This window comes from Sebastes fasciatus, chromosome 21 (assembly GCF_043250625.1).
Source record: "Sebastes fasciatus isolate fSebFas1 chromosome 21, fSebFas1.pri, whole genome shotgun sequence".
Lineage (NCBI taxonomy): Eukaryota > Metazoa > Chordata > Actinopteri > Perciformes > Sebastidae > Sebastes > Sebastes fasciatus.
The window spans coordinates 13,011,471-13,028,779 of NC_133815.1; the positions used below are offsets into that span (position 1 = coordinate 13,011,471).

The following is a 17,309-nucleotide window of genomic DNA, read 5'->3' on the forward strand; positions in this document are numbered from 1 at the left end:
GGGCTGCAGTGCAGGGGGACAATGGCTACAGCAAATGAGGCTTTAAATGGGAGACGGAGTGGCTGTTATTATGAGATAAACTAACTTTATCCTGAAGAGAGAGCTGCGGTGCTGTATAATGAGAATATTTGGGCATGGCTAGGTACTGTTTAGATCTCAGGACATCCTGGTGGTTTGGCAGGCTGGGGCTCTGGGCACATATTCCCCTTCTTTCTCCTTTCTAGCCTTTTCAGTAGAGATATGCCCAAAATAGAAAAGCAGCATCTAAAGATCAATTAGGCTTATTGAATTTTCTCCGGTCTTATGACTGGCCGAACAGGAAAATATGCTTTCTGAATAAGGAATCTAAATGTTTTTCTGGCAAGGTTTGTTCACTGCAGCAGCAGCAAAAAAAACCCCCAAAAAACAGGTGCTTGAATAATGTACATGGTGCAACAATATGAAAAAACACTTGCAAGGGTGAAAGCAAGAGGCAGGGCGCAGGGAAATGGAACATTGAGCGGGGATTAAACAAGAATCATCTTCCCAGTGTGAACACTTAAATAGTCCTCAGTTGTAAAATTCACTAATAACCGAATCCAGAGTTATTTTCCTCGGCATAATGAACGTACATCAGACCCACTGGTCTGTGCCCGACTGCATACTTATATGACACATCCTGCTAGCTGTATGCCGCTGTAGTAATGGATATATTGGTTGTAATTCATCACTTTTTTATCTTATCAGGTCCAGGGAATGGCTCGCGTGCCACAGGCCCGTCCACACCTGGTTCTTGGCTTCATTATTTTTTTAATTGCTGTATGCTGTAAACCTGTACCACGTTAGATGTATTTAAGTCTCTGTTCCCAAACAACCGGCTATCGGCCAGTAGCTAGTAGTGCTAGTAGCATGACATAAACACAATTTAATGTAGTGGTAGGCTATTTTCTAACACGCAGGACAAAAGCACAGGACACCGATTTTTGAGGTCCTTGACGTGAAAAAGAGATTGTGCTCAAAATCTGTGTGCTGGATTCTTTTGTCCATCGCTCACTTTATGCTCCTCTGGAAACGGCCGGGCAAAAAAGTTTAATAAAAAAATAAATAAGTCAGTAAAAAAGTTATAATAGTATGCATATTTATAATATTTTTATTGTTCAACACAGGCCATTTGGGTAGAGACATTAAATATATGACAATGGAATAGAAATAATGTTTTACTTTGTACGGCACTTTGTAGGTGGACGTTTCACTGGCGTCCTTGCAACAGTGGCTTTCAGTCCAAAATGGCAATATCAATATTAGTTCTTTGGAACCAGGCTAGTTTCCCCCTGATTCCAGTCTTTCTAAGCGAGGCTAATAATCTGCTGGCTAAGCTAACTGTCTCCTGGCTCTAGCTACATATTTAGGGCACAGAGATGAGAGTGGTATCAGTCTGAAAGCAAGAGTGTATTTCCCAAAATATCAAGCTATTCTTTTAAAGGTCCAGTGTGTAGGATCTGGCGGTATCTAGCATTGAGGTGAGGAGATAGCAACCAACTGTGTGTGCCAAGTGTGTTGGAGAGTTACAGTGGCCGACGCAAAAACGCAAATGGCCCTCTATAGAGCCATTTGGAGCAGAGCCAGTGTATAAAGTGTGTGTGTACGTGGAAGTGAGTGGTGAAGCAAGAGAGAGAAAGCGGCGGCGACGGGAACGAGTTATCGACTCTGGCCCAAGCAGGAAAAGTTAACAGAGTTTGGTTTGTCCGTTCTGGGCTACTGTAGAAACATGGTGGTGCAACATGACGGACTTATTATCAGGTGATTATAAACTAAAGTAACGCAGCGAATTAGTTTCGTTTTCACAAATTTGTGAACTATAATATAATTTAATGCCAAGGAGTATTTTTTTTTATCTGTACCTTAATGATTTAAAGATTCAGAATCCATTTATATTTACCCCCCAATGTTAGTGTTTGCTCATGATACAAAGGATTAACTGCAGGTAGAGACAGATTGAAATTCAGCTCCATAAACAGACTTCATTTCTGGGAAGAAGAATGAAAAGAATCCATTTTGATTAAACAGGAAAAAAATCCCCCAAAACTCTACTGACATTTTTGGCTGTGGATTACAAAGAGACCTAATCTTCTCCCACTGGTGTTCTCTACTCAGGAGCTCTGCACTGAACCCTCCACTGAGACTCCCCCTGGCCTCCATCCAAAAACAGAGTTACAGGTATGTGTGTGTGTGTGTGTGTGTATGCCTTTGCATCAGGATTTTGGTGTATGAAAGTGCTTCTCAGAAACTACTGTGAACATCCGAATAGCCTACTGTATTGTAATAAATACTGTACACGTGTTTGTGTGGTACATGTTTAGAGCTCTGTTATGTTTGAAGGTCTGATACGCTCTCCTCTGACTGCTGATGCAAGCCCTCGTTGGCGCGTTGAGAGAGTGACACAGAATCCCTTGCTGAGATGATCCCTCTGGTTTTGGTGAAGGGCAATGGCAGGGGTTCAGACCTCAGCCCTGTGCTCTTTGTGTCAACACTGCCAGTGAAACATGGCCACAGCTGATACAGCTAATGACACAAAGGGAGAGGGGAGGTTGGGGGGGGGCGATTGGTGGCTGAACAATACACTGCAGGAAAACAGGGCTGTAGTATCCGTGACGTTTTGAAGCTTGGATTTGATTTTACTGTCGCTTTTAGGCAGACAATTTTTGAGGAGGGATGAGGAAACAACTATTAAAGCTGAGACATCTGTCAACCAAGCCAACACAGCCTCAAATAGACCCTTTTTTTAAAGCCTTTATATTGTCCAAACAAAACTAATTTTTTAAAATCACCAACAAGAAACATGTAGAAGACTACCAACTACAATGGAAAAAAAAATAAAGGAAACTTGAATACAATGTTAAAGGAACTGTATCTTAAAGCACCTGAGCTGAGTTCACCTTGCATGCTCCTAGATCTAGATTATTATATACAGTGGATGTAACTGACATGTAACTCATATAAGAAATTGGCAATTATTATAATTGTTGGCAATTAAGATCACTGAGTATAGTGTATAGTGTTCACTGCAGTGCACAACATCACTGTATACAACATTTACTGGTGAAAGGACAAGGTCTTTGTGGATTAATAGTAGGCTTGCAACTATTATTTCAATTATTAATAATTTCTCGGATTTATCGCATAATTGTTTCGTCAAATCTGTATTAAGCGGATCGGGCCAAAAAACAGTTTCTTTGTGAATGTCATTATGAAATTCACTGTCTCACTATAAAATTTCCCACAATTCCCCAGAGCTAAAGATATTCACTTTAAAATGACAACATGCAGAGAGCAATATTTGGTATTTTTTAGGGCTGTCGAAGTTAACGCAAATTTATTTTCACGCCACTAATTTCTTTAACATGTTAACGCAACCAATCTCCCCTTTAGAAACATGCCCACTTTATGATAATCACATGCAGTTTGGGGCAAGTCATAGTCAAGTCAGCACACTGACACACTGACAGCTGTTGTTGCCTGTTGGGCTTCAGTTTGCCATGTTATGATCTGAGCATATTTCTTATGCTAAATGCAGTACCTGTGAGGGTTTCTTGACAATATCTGTCATTGTTTTGTGTTGTTAAGTGATTTCCAATAATAAATATATACATAAAAGCAAGCATATTTGCCCACACCCATGCTGATAAGAGTATTAAATACTTGACAAATCTCCCTTTAAGGTACATTTTGAACTGATAAAAAATGTGCAATTAATCACGATTAAATATTTCAATGGATTGACAGCCCTAGTATTTTTGCTTGACTTAAACGATTAGGTGATTATCAAAATTGGGGTTAATTTTCTGTCGATTGCCTAATCAACACACTGACTCATTTTTTCAGCACTAAGATGAAATGGAGGAAAACACTATCCAAAAAAAAACATCACTTAAGTCTGAATCTCAAGACTGGTTCTCCAGGTTTTGTGTTTCTGTCAGGCAGCATCTGCCTGTTTTCACACTGACAAGCTGCAGCACACACACTGTACCCACACACACAGACACACACACACACACAGGGCTCTACCGATGCAAATCAAGACATGTTGTCAGATGACGTTACACAACATATACACAATGCAAACACGCATACATGCAAAAGATTCTGACCTCCACCTTAGAAAAATGAGCTACCTCTCATTTAAATGATTTACTCACACACACACACACACACATCAAATCTGCATGAGAAGTTGAAAAGGACCATTAGTGAGACGTGCCATAATGAGCCCCGCTGGGAATCAGTGTGAATAAAGGACACCCTGAGGTGACTTCATAGTGTTGTATCTACAGTCCATAAATCTTTTGTAAAATCTCCGACTGGAACCAGACACGTCGTTCAAGCATTACTGGATGAATAAACACAATGTTAAACGAACGACGCCTCTTCACTCCACTACTTCATAAAGAAAATCAACAAATGGCTGACAACGATGATGACGGCGGTGAGGCAGTAACCACGGCAACCACCGGAGACACTTGAGCAAGCTGTCCAACCAGGCATCTGGCCTGTATTAATGAATTTGCAAATGAACAAACCCACACTACAGCCTACACTGTATGGGTATAAGCTTGCACGTACACACATATAACACACGCACAAGAACGTCTTTTAAAATGTGATCAATTTAAGTGTGCTTTGGCGAAGTGAATACACTGTAAAAGGTTTACAACTTGGCTGAAAACAAAAAGAAACAGACAGACACACACACACATACATACAGCCGCTCCATGGTTGTGTCTCATTTAACTACGAGGCTCAACATCCGAAGCTGAACCTGCGCAAGTAAAGGTCACATCGCCTGGTAACCACTTGAGCTTAAGGAATAGTTTTAATTATGGTCTGTGCTCTCTTCCTCCAATCTCCTGCCACTATTCACCCCAGTGTCTGCGCACATACACACATACACACACTGTCATCAATTTCCTCTTCTGTGCAAAGCCAAAAGGAGCATTAGCATCAGGCTGTCCACAACTGAAAAAATTGTGATGCAATTGTCATACAACTTATCTTTTATTGCTATTTCATGAGCTAATGATAGTGACATAAAAAGCCAACTATGAAACACATTTACACAATTATGTTCCACTATCATCGACTGCACCTGCTAACTATATATGTGTCATTTCAATAATATAATCTAGTGGATTATTGTGAAACGGTGACAGTGATAGATGAAATGTCCTCATTGCATAACCGTGTTTACAGCAAAACAGATCCTAAAGAAAATGCATCCCGGCCACACATACGGCGTCGTGATTACAAGAGCGGTCGCATGACACACGAGGGGATTCAGCGTGGAAAAGCAATACTCGGACTCAACAAGAGAAGTGATAATTCCATAATCCAATCCGTGAACATCTGGAGTGAAAGCGGTCTAGCTAGCCAATCAGAGTGGCTGAACAGATTTAGTGGGGCACACATTAGTATCCAGAGAGGTCAAAGACACACGGCTGCGGGAGCATAGCAGGTACAAAAATACAATTTAAGAGTTGCTTCAGGCGACACAAACTGAAATGACGGACTCACTTTGTGCCTCGGATAAGCAGATGGCAACTATTAGGGTTAAATCTATTGCTGCCACGATTCTTTATCTGTGCATTTTAAGACATTGCATGAGATATTTCACGTCTGTTTGGTATTAAAATAATGTAATGTTATAGGGTTGGATGATATGACAATACAATACCAGTCATTCTTAGGTAGCTATCTGTTATTCCAGGCCATTGCCATCAGTGTTCTGCATCGGTGAGGTGATTTTTGTCAATCAATTAAAATATTTAATTGCGATTAATCATATGATTGTGCATGATTAATCGCGATTAATAAATAAATGGAGATTTGTCAAGTATTTAATACTCTTAACAACATGGGAGTGGGCAAATATGCTTGCTTTATGCAAATGTATGTATATATTTATTATTGGAAATCAATTAAGAACACAAAACAATGACACATATTGTCCAGAAACCCTCACAGGTACTGCATTTGCATAAGAAATCATGGCAAACTCCAGCCTAACAGGCAACAACAGCTGTCAGTGTGCTGACTTGACTATGACTTGACCCCAAACTGCATGTGATTATCATAAAGCGGGCATGTCTGTAAAGGGCAGACTCGTGGGTACCCATAAAATCCATTTTCATTCACATATCTTGAGGTCAGAGGTCAAGGGAGCCCTTTGAAAATGGCCATGACAGTTTTTCCTCGCCAAAATTTAGCGTAACTTCATAGCGTTATTTAACCTCCTTCTCGAAGAGCTAGTATGACATGGTTGGTACCAATGGATTCCTTAGGTTTTTATAGTTTCATATCTTCTCTCTTGCTTTAAAACTGAGCCCGGTACAACCTCCGGAAGATTGATTGCATTAAAGAAATTAGTGGCGTTAAAACTAATTTGCGTTATCACTCAGTTATTATTAACTTTGACATCCCTAAAAATTACAAATACTCTGATAGAAGATGTCATTCATACATCAACCATCCCTATAATATATCCAAAGCTCCAAATAGCAAACATCTTGACAGGCCACCAAAATACAAGACAGACAGTTAACATGATATATAACATACAATAAAAGCTATGCTCTGCCTCTCCACTGCCTATCTATTTAAAGACATTGTCACAGTCACAGTCTGCATGCTGTGGACACTATTTTGAGGAGTTAACAGGTTTATTCCCTTCCAGTGATGGCTCCTCTGGAGCAGGGTCGAGCATAGCAATAACCTACACTGGACTGACGGTTATTAAGGATCCCTTCCTACTATCGAGCTGCTGCACCTTTAGCAGAGCCCGCAACTCATTATAATGTAAATGTAAATCAATAGCTTTTATCTGGATTCACCTCATCAGTTGATTATTGTATTGACATACATATTGTACCAATATAAAACACAATAACAGCTCTTGAACAGGTGCAAGATTTCACATTGAAACACTATTTGCTTGCACTCATTATTTCTGTATATCTCAAATCACAGTGTGTCTAATACAATATCTAACTCACTCCACAGACTCTGACTCTCATTAACCGCACAATTAACACAGAAGACAAGCAGATAATCATATTCACTGTTTGGTAATGGAGGGAGCACAGTCTTGTAGGAAATTCTTCATAAACTAAACGATTATAGAGGAAATGGAGGAGCGGGTAAACCATCTGCACAAGGAGTACTTTTACATTTTTAATGATTGCAGGTGAACCACTACATGAGTTAACCTCTATATAACAGCCTTGGACTCCACATGACTCCCCCCCCTCCCCTCCGCCCGTCTGACTCATCCCACTCTTACTTACTTGAGAAGCTGCCGAAATATGTGCCATTCTCAGAGAGATTACAAGCCACGGCCACACAGTGTAATGGCATGTCGGTGAAACCCAATCCTATCGGCACGGCCCAGCGCTCCACTCACGTTTACACACACAGAGGCTACTCAACTCTACTCCCGCAGGAACAAAGCTGTCATACAGTGTAAGTCAGACAATTTACTCTATCCCAGCAGCCTTCATGTACACACACAGTAGATTCTTCACACTTTCTTTCCCTTATCAAACCTTCTTTTTTGGTGTAAACTTCTTCTGCTGGACCTGCAGGCCGAGGATTGATTCCTGCCAAAATGTTCTCCTCTCGGGAATGGAGAGAAAATATTTTTTTTTACTCTCACTCTGAAAACAACATATTCATTTTTCTTCTTTCTCCGACTTCTTTCTGCATCATAATGTCTATCAACAGCAGCAGCATCAACTTTAGTCATATGTTCTAAGTGATGTAGTGTCTCGCGTATAGAATGAGGAATAAACCTTTACTAGACTGTAATACTACTATCTATTTAGTCACCTCCCCTCTTGTCTGGTATGTGCTCTGATTTGTAACATCTTCTCTTGTGTGTTTTAAATTGTATTTGTGTTTTGAACTGTCAATTATTACAGGTAGGGCTGTGCAAAGACTAGGAGTCTACACCCATGCTGTTGGCTCTGTGAGGCTGTACTTAAGCCCAGTGGTGCTGTAAGCTAAATACTAACGGCAATGTATAGGAACCATGAATTTCATGGCAATCCACCCAATACTCGTTACATATTTCCAGATATTTCATTCTGAACCAAAGTGGTGGAGAGACCAATAAAATGTATCATCCTAAAGCCATGCCGCAAATAAAGGCCAAAATAACAAACCAAGTTAAAGGTGCAATGTGTAAGATCTGGCCAAAATTGACTCCCGGTGCTGGGGTTTGCGCTGGTGGAATGAAGTTGCTACAGCGAACTGAAGGTCCATCTATCAGAGCCTTGTTTCTTCCACTTTGGATTTATTCCAATAAACAAACTGTCAAAACGTACATGGATTGTACAGCCCCCGGTTAGTGGAACAATAAACACAATATAAGCCAACGCCACACGTGAAGATTACAAGATATCAGTGGTATTTTGACCGTCTCTCAGAGTTTCAGCCGTTTGGTTGAATTTGATTTATTCTTGCCCTGCTGTTAGTTAGTAGTTGGTTTATTTTTTATAACTGATGGCTGTAAATTTAGATTGTATAGACCTAGTAGTAGACGTGAAATGCTGACTCCTTTTTGTTCGGAGCATGTGGTCAGATCTTACGCATTGCACCTTTAATAAAGTTTTGGGTTTATGAATACGAAGAAGTTGGACTATTGCATAACAGTGAAATCATTCATTACATATGAATATGAGATTTTATCGTTGTTGTACATCATAAAACATATTAATATGAGAAAATAGCCCTTATAGCTCAGTCAGCGCAACATCAGCCTTTCCTTAAATCACCACTTCAACTCCTTCCCTGGTTCCGTCTGCTGACATCTGTCGGGCTGCTAACTCTGATTTTCCATAACGATAACATGTTGAAGTACAGAATAAGATTACATTACACGCTGTAATTTGATTTCGCTGTGGGTCATTTGAAAACTGCTTGCCTAACTCATGATGCATGCGCCATTGCATCAGCTACATTATTTATAGCTCTTTCGTATGTACAAGCTGGCAATGACGCCGGCCATTAATGTCACTGATATAGATAATATGAGGCACATGAGGCCGGTTATTTCTTGTGTGTGTGTGTGTGTGTGACCATTTGATTCTGTCAGCAATAACTGTTGTGTTACCTCACACCATCACATCGCCATAAATATGAGACATGTCGGGGGGATAAATATACTGTATGATGCGGCTTGCTTTACTCTGACTCGTGATTCACATGGCTGGCGGTCTTTCCAGCAGTTACAGTTACTGTACTCTCCGTGCCTCATTGCTACTGTATATTTTGTCACTTCATAAAGGGACATACTTTTGAAAGGTGCGTGGCGCCACTTTGTAATGACGCCGTACAAACACACGCACGCACAGACAGAGAAAAAATGAACCCTCTGCCCCTATTTGGAGCGGAAGAAGTCGTCCCCGTCGAGGAGAGCCGAGATGGCATTTTACGTGATATACTGTGGGGATGGGATTATTTTGTTTGCATGTCGAAACACAGGCTGATCTATAACTCTCTCCAAAAAGGGCAGGTGGTGAGAGGCTGAGGTCATCACACAGCAGGTGATAAACAAACACCCCTGGATACAAATGCACACACACACACACACACACACACTGCGCGCACACTTTCTCTGTTCTCTTGCCAAATGATAGCAACCGTATCTCACCTCTCACCTCCAAACACACAGCGTCTCCCATTCTCTTTAAATCTTTTACTCCCGCTTATGTGGACACACACTCTCTCTCTCACACACACACACACACACACACCGACAGACAGACATTCAGGAGAGATGATAGTGTGAGTGAGATGGCGGGATGCTATATCAGTGGTGGGGACGGGTATATATTCCTGGCTGGTGCTGATAAGCCAAGTGATGCCTTGCCTTATTTAGTCAGTACTCACTGCTGACATGCTAGCAGAGTAGAACACACCACACGCACTCTCACTGTACTTGTTTGTCTTGTGCGTGTGTTATGTGTGTGTGTGTGTGTGTGTGAGAGGTGTTCCTGCGTGGAGAGAGGTGAGTTCTGATTAAGTGAATGCATATAGATAGTCTGTGTGTCTGTGAGTGTTCGTAAGTGTGTGTGTAAGAGGGTGTATGGATACATGTGCACCTAATGTTTTACTACTAATATGTACAGTCGGTAGCTTCCTATAAATATATAAACCACACATTACAACATTAACTATAAACTATAAAAGAGCAAAACTCTGATAATACCAGTGAGCAACCCCCAGGTCTGAAAAGTGAAGCTAATGCGGAAGTGCCTTAAACTTGCATTCTTTCTAATAGCCAGCAGGGGGCGACTCCTCTGGTTGCAAAAATAAGTCAGATTGTATAGAAGTCTATGAGAAAAATGAGCCTACTTCTCATTTGATTTATTACCTCAGTAAACATTGTAAACATGAGTTTAGGGTCTCAATCGCTTTAGGGCGTGGCTACCTTGTAATTGACAGGTCGCTACTACGGTGTTGTCCGGTCTGGGAGTTGTCTGTATTTTCATCTTAGAACTTTAACCCTTTCACGGTGTGTTTTAAGTTCATGAAAGTTAATTGTAACATTTTGGTCGCCTAAAAATGTCTCATTCAGTGTTTGGTTGTACTTAGCTCCATCTTCTTGTGTCACTTCTGCTTGCAAAAAAAACAACATGGCGAAGGACAAAAACCAAGGTGGCGACGGCCAAAATGCCGAACTTGAGGCTTCAAAATGGCACTGCACAAACCAATGGGTGACGTCACGGTGACTACGTCCTCTTCTTATAAACAGTCAATAGATAATACTGACAAATTCCCCAACTTTGTGATTCTGAAACGTATTTGAAGGATTTGAAATTGTGTAATTACCTCTGTGTCACAGTAATTAGATAACTATGGTTATAATTACAGTTAGTTTACATCATAGCAAATTATAATTTACTGTATTAGTTGGATGTTATACTAAACATCCAAACACAAAGTGGTTGAGCTCTCTAAACATTTGGTACATGGACTTTTAACCATTTTGTGGACGTGAAAAAGTTCTGAATGAAGTCGCAAGTGCAGTAGAATTTATTAGAAGTACAAGAAACTTTCTTAACCAATATCCTATCAATCCTATTTGCAGATTTAAAGGAAATCTATTAATATGTGTGACAGAAGGACGGGGAAAACCGAGCCAAAAACAGCCTCGATGTGACGATGGTAAACACTCAGCACTCCCAAATATCATCAGTCTCAACATTTCGCTGATTGCAGCGAAAGAAAAAAATAAGCCTCATATAAATATCTTCCCCACTCCAGCGGACCTGCATATTAGGTGTTGGTTAACCTTTCACTAGAGCCTACAGAGAAAACATCGCTATCAAATGGACACACGCACACCCTCGGCCGCTAGGCACGGACTGGCTTACAGTGTGTGTTTGTTTTGGCATCCTTATCATTCTCAGCATTGTAGAGGTAGTGTGATTAATCAACTTAACGCAGAAGAAAAAGAAGCAGGAAGAAGAAACTAATATGCAATTTTGCAGCTTTGTAAGGTCATTTATAACACCACACACAGAGACTTCATTTTAAGACTTCTGCTTTTATGAGATAGCATGGCGAGTTTAGGTGTAACAAGGGCCATTACAGTAGATTACACAGTGTATATACACTTACACACCACTGAGCCACCGGGAGACCGAGAGTGCTGATCTGTAACAAAAAGGCTTTGTGGGAGAAGCATCATGACACGGTAAACTGTTCAATGGCACTTATCTCAGTTCACAGGCCTCTCTCTCTCTCACACACACACACACACACACACACACACACTGAACAGAGTGTGTGTAGAAGTCCATTTTACATAGATAAGGCTGACAACAGTGAATGGGGGTCACAGACACAGAACTCCACTCCACCTCAGCACACTATCTCTCTATCGACTGGCTGATTACGAGCATGAGGTCATCAGCTCCACCCCAGAGGCTGATGGGATAGCTCTTCTGTACAGTAATTCACAGGGGAGGGGCGGCCGTGCCCCCCTTCTGCTGTGCCCTTTTTTTTTTCTTTTCATTTCTGTCCACTCCAGACTTCAAAACCTCTTGCTCAGCAAAGTCGCTGCATTGCATCCCCCCCCATCTTATCCAATCACCATTTATCCCCCTGGCTCCCTCACTTCAATCCATTTCTTCTACTAGCTCCGTCTCCCTCCCCTACATCTCCCCTCCCTGTGGATCCAAACGCTCCACATTCAAAGACTAGAGAGTCACGTGACTAGAAGTGGATCGATGTGAGTGCATCTTTCACCATGCACTGTATAATGAGACTTGCATAACCTGCTTACACACACACACACACACACACACAACCGTCACAGTCTGCCATTCTGGCTGTTTGGAGCACAAATAGGAGAACGGAAGAGCTTGTTTTGAGATTCCCAGCAGCACATGATGGAGCGACACGTACCAGGCAGTAATTCGATCGCTTACTACAGTACAGGGGACCTTGTTTGCTGCCATAAACACTTTGTATCAGCTCGAATGCTTCTAACTGTTGCTACTTTAACGCCATGCATCAGGTCATGTGTCTCCTTCTGCTGTAAATTGTTGCTCTCTAATGCACAGCCAAAGAGGAGATCAGATGGCTCTTTCTTTCAGCACATTATCCATTTTCCTCTTTTCCTGTCGCAACCTCGTCGGCCTTCGCTGACACGGACACACACTCATAATATCACGGGTCTTATCTGTGGAACAAACAGTATGCAGGAGTTTTTATATTAAGCATGTTAAATCCACCTTATGTAATCGTTATCTTATATCCTTGAAATCTTGGATGGACTGTCATGAATTTGGTGCTGATATTCTTTGTGCGCAGAGGATGAACCCCATAGACTGTATATAAGAAGTGTACGTAGTCACCGTGACGTCACCCATTGGTTTGTGGACTGCCGTTTTCATTTCTTGAGTTTGGTATTTTGGCCGTTGTCATCTAAGCACAACCAAAATGTTACAATTAACCTTCATGAACTGAAAACACACTATGAAAGTTCTAAGACGAAAACACGGACAACTACTAGACCTGTCAAACACAAGGTAGCCACGCCCTAAAGCATACCATGCTTTATGGTCTATTTGACTCTAAATGGGACCATAATTTACTAAATGAACATCATGCTGTATTGAAGGAGACTTGAAACCAGCGATTGAGACCATAACCTCATGTTTACAATGTTTACTGAGGTAATAAATCAAGTGAGAAGTAGGGTCATTTTCTCATAGACTTCTATACATCAGACCTCTTTTTGCAACCAGAGGAGTCGCCCCCTGCTGGCTATTAGAAAGAATGCAAGTTTAAGGCACTTCAGCATTGGCTTCACTTCTCAGACGCGGAGGTTGCCCACCTAACTTATCCTGAGAAACATCTCAACATCTAATAGATGGATTTTCAAAACATTTATAGTTCCCAACGATGAATCATAATAACTTTGATGATCCTCTGTCATTGTCATGTCAACAACTATTGGTTGGATTGTCATGATTTGGTACATAAGTTCATGTTCCCAACAGGATGAATGGCAATAACTTAACATTTCATCCAGTGCCATCATCAGGTCAAATTACATTTTTCGTGTTTCGTGCTAATTAACAAATGTTAGCATGCTAACAAGCTAAACTAAAATGGTGAACATGGTAAATATTTTACCTGCTAAACATCCGCACGTTAGCATTGTCACTGTCAACACTGATGACGTTAGCATTTAGCTCAATGTGCCTAAGTAGAGCCTCGCAGAACAGCTGCCGAGGCTGTAAACTCTTAGTCTTCTATATAAAACATAGAGAAGCAAAAATCTGCAAGTTTGTGAAGCTGTGCTCAGCAGGATCAAAGAATTGAAGTGATTAACTGATTAAAGTTAATTATAGTTCATTATGTTTCTAATTGTTTCGGAACTACCATTGTTTGTGTGCGAATGTGTATGAGACAGAAAATACAATGAACATGTCTTTGCTTTTGCATACATGGAAACACAAGCTAAATGCTTGTGTTTCCATGTATGCAAATTCATATGCACCTCTGGAGAGAAAGCAAAAAATAAAATCAAAACACGCGTGATTGCATGGAGACCTTTTCACAGCTTGTACGCATCCTCACAAGTCTTCAGTCTTAATGATTCCCTGATGCTCTAAAACCAGAGGATGTCAAAGCGATGCCGCGCACACTGAACTGTGTCCCAGTAGGAGGGCGGCTTTAAATGAAAAGGTCACGTCTCATCCACCTGTTAAAGAGCAGATGCCACATCAGAGCGGTACTTGGCAGGGGGAGCAGGTATCGTTTATTGGGCACACGAGACGCACTTGGCGCCGGCGTAGGTATGGCTATACCGCTCACACACATGAACTCGCGGGCGCACAAATCTCTCTCTCTCTCTCACACACAAGATGCCTGACCCCTCTCCCTGGGAATGAAAGATATGGGCAGAGAATAGAAACAGAATCTTTTCCAGGGATGATCACATTGGCTACACAAAAGCCTTGATGATGTATAAAGGTCGGCGCTGGAGTCATGGGACTCCACTTACACAAGACTGAGCTTTCTGTCAGACCGGGAGACATTTGTCAACTGACTCTTCAATGGTGACTCCTGAGCATGTTCGCCCTGTCTTTTTTTGTGTTTACACAGTACACACCCACATGCACACACGGAAGCATGAATGAACACGTCATACACACATAAACACAGTACCTGGAAGCTGCTATTTCCACTTTACTCCTGGCAATGGCTGCAGCCCTCTGCGCCGCCTCCACGGCCCGATCGACTTTCTCTTTGGTTTTGGGGTTCTTAAGAGGAATCAACTGCTTCCTTATTCCACGCACCAGCACGTTATTTTTGTACTTCCCTTCCTCTCTGGTGCCATCTGGGAAAACTGTGCACCCGTAACCATGGCGCTTGTTGTTAAGCCACTCTCCCTCATACTTCATCCCGTTGGATCTCTCCGAAACACCAAATCCATTGCGCTTGTCGTTCTTCCACTCGCCCATGTAAGTCTCGGTCGTGGTGGCGTCCACGTGGTCCTCCAGAGGTAGGTCCTCGTCTGGCAGCTCGCCGTCGCCGATGGATATGGTAGAGTTAGCGTCGCTGGAGCTGATGCGGCTCATGGCGGCGTCGCTGCGCGCAGAACTGCGCTTGCTGGAGATCGAGGTCCGAGAGTCAGACTTGCGCAGCTGCCGGAGGCTGCCGAAAAGGGAGCCTCGGCGGAACAGGCCCTTCTTCTTGCCGGTGACGACCTCGCTGTCCGAGTGGAAGTTGAGGACGAAGCCGCCGCGGCTGCCCGTCGGCGTGTCCGCGGGGGAAGAGAGGTCCTGGAGCACCGTGCCGTTGCTCTGCTCGGAGCGCAGGGAGGCCAGAGACGTGCGGAGAGGAGAGCGGATGACGGTGGCCATGCCATAGGGGACGCTCTGACGCACGCCGTAGCCATGTCGCATCCCACCCATCCACTGGCCTTGATAGGTACCTGAGGAGCCAGTAGACATGGGTCAGTGAATCACATTAGTCACAAATATCCTAGGTTCCTTGTCCTGAATACTATTTTTTGGGCTTCGAAGTTTCATATTCGAAGGCATTCGAAGTTTCGCGGCGCAGCAGGCTAACATGTTCTTCTGTCTGTCTGTCTCCATCTCCCCCGTTTCAGTGCCGCCGCCGCACTACTGTACACACAGCGATATCCGTCTGAGAATAACTAATAATAATTAATGTTGGACATGAATAATGAATAATGTTGTGGGGTTATTCCTTATTTCATGAGATATTTGGGGATTTATACTGCATCATTACATACTTATATTAAAAAAAAAAGCATTTGAATACTGATTTGGAGGTTGATTACCATGGCAATGGTCAAAGCTTTGACGGGTCAGCCCTGGTATCCTAGTGGTTCTCAACCTTTTTACCTCTTGACTCCTTTAAAGAAGCATTGTCTGCTTGTGACTTCTCGTCACATGTTGTATGAGCTGGGAGTAGTTCCACCAAAGAGTGAGCTTTCCTTCTCAAATTGTTTCATGTGAATATTTTTAGAGGCCTAAAGAGGTTAAACTATCCAGATTTTCACAAAAAGAAAGCAAAAATTAGAGAAAGGTCAGAAGAAAATGTTTGAAAGTACGTTTTGTCTTCTTTCCTGTCCTGTATGTAAATCATCTTGAAGCCCCTCGGGATCATCTTGTGACCCCTTGGATGGGCTCTGAACCCCACGTTGGGAGCCAAATTGGATGAAACAATGCAACATAGCATTGAAAAAGTAATTTCAAAGCAAAAATGGCATGATATTCAAACATAATTTCTAATGTTATTCTAACACCATGTCTCTAATTTGAAATACTGTATTCACCAGGTAAATCTTTTTTGTTTTGTTTTGTTCAAAAGCACTTTTTGGGCAAATTAAATTAGGCCTCACTCTCTGAGAAACCCTCTCTATTACCCATCAATTCCAAGAAGATACAGTTAGCATCGGCTGGTATGATAAAGAAGTGGTCTCATAATGATGAGCAAAGCTGCTTGTGTGTACAGTCTGTTTGTTTCACCGGGCCCACGTCCAAAAAAGGGCTCTTCGTCTTTTATCTAAATCAATTGAAATAGTGTTCAAGCTTAGAAAATGTCTGCAGTGTGGGATTTCCATAAACTATCAGAAAAAAAAGTGCTCCTCTAGATGAGTCCTTACGGGGAGTGTTTGCACCAACACTGATGATAACAGCAGATTATTTGAAGATATGTATGTCTGAATAGCTTAACCTATTTTGAGAATGCTTTTTAAGTCACACCAGGGTAACATTTACCTTCGCAGTTACAGAGAGTTTGGATTTATTTCGGTACTTGTGGTGGCAGAATTTGTTTCCTCTGCATTTTGCCGGCCACGTATTCTCTATATCAGCACTAAGTCCTTGAAACAGCATTACATATGGGAGCAGAGGCGCCTTGCTGTAGGGGGTGCGGAGTATGTCAGCTAATGAAATGTTTTCTCTCCTTCCCCTCAGATCTGGGACTGTGAGCATAACTAACTCAATCACAGAGATTTGATTAAGGTACTGATACCGAGGATCACTTGGGATGAATGTGAATCACTCAGCCAAGAGCCTATTTTCAGGCGGCCAATAACTCCCCCACTGACAGTAGGCACATTCGCCGCCATCCGTTTGTCTCTGACGACAGGGAATTGCTATGAGTCACATAATGAGAGGAATACTTCATTAATCCCATTTGGTGCTGCTGAGCCCACAATGAGCATGTGATGTCCTACTGTAGCTTCTTCAGAGCATCATATTACAATACTGATCCTAATGATA

The 17,309-nt window shown here is 42.0% G+C and overlaps 1 protein-coding gene across 1 annotated transcript in view; it reads right to left on the reverse strand.

Annotated features, from left to right (window-relative positions):
* The window catches only part of jph1a (junctophilin 1a), a 40,143-nt gene that overhangs the window by 19,833 nt on the left and 3,001 nt on the right, over positions 1-17,309 (reverse strand). Inside the window, exon 3 of the mRNA XM_074621323.1 lies at positions 14,719-15,487. Coding sequence (XP_074477424.1) covers positions 14,719-15,487 — 769 coding nt within the window. The remainder of the gene's footprint in view (positions 1-14,718; positions 15,488-17,309) is intronic.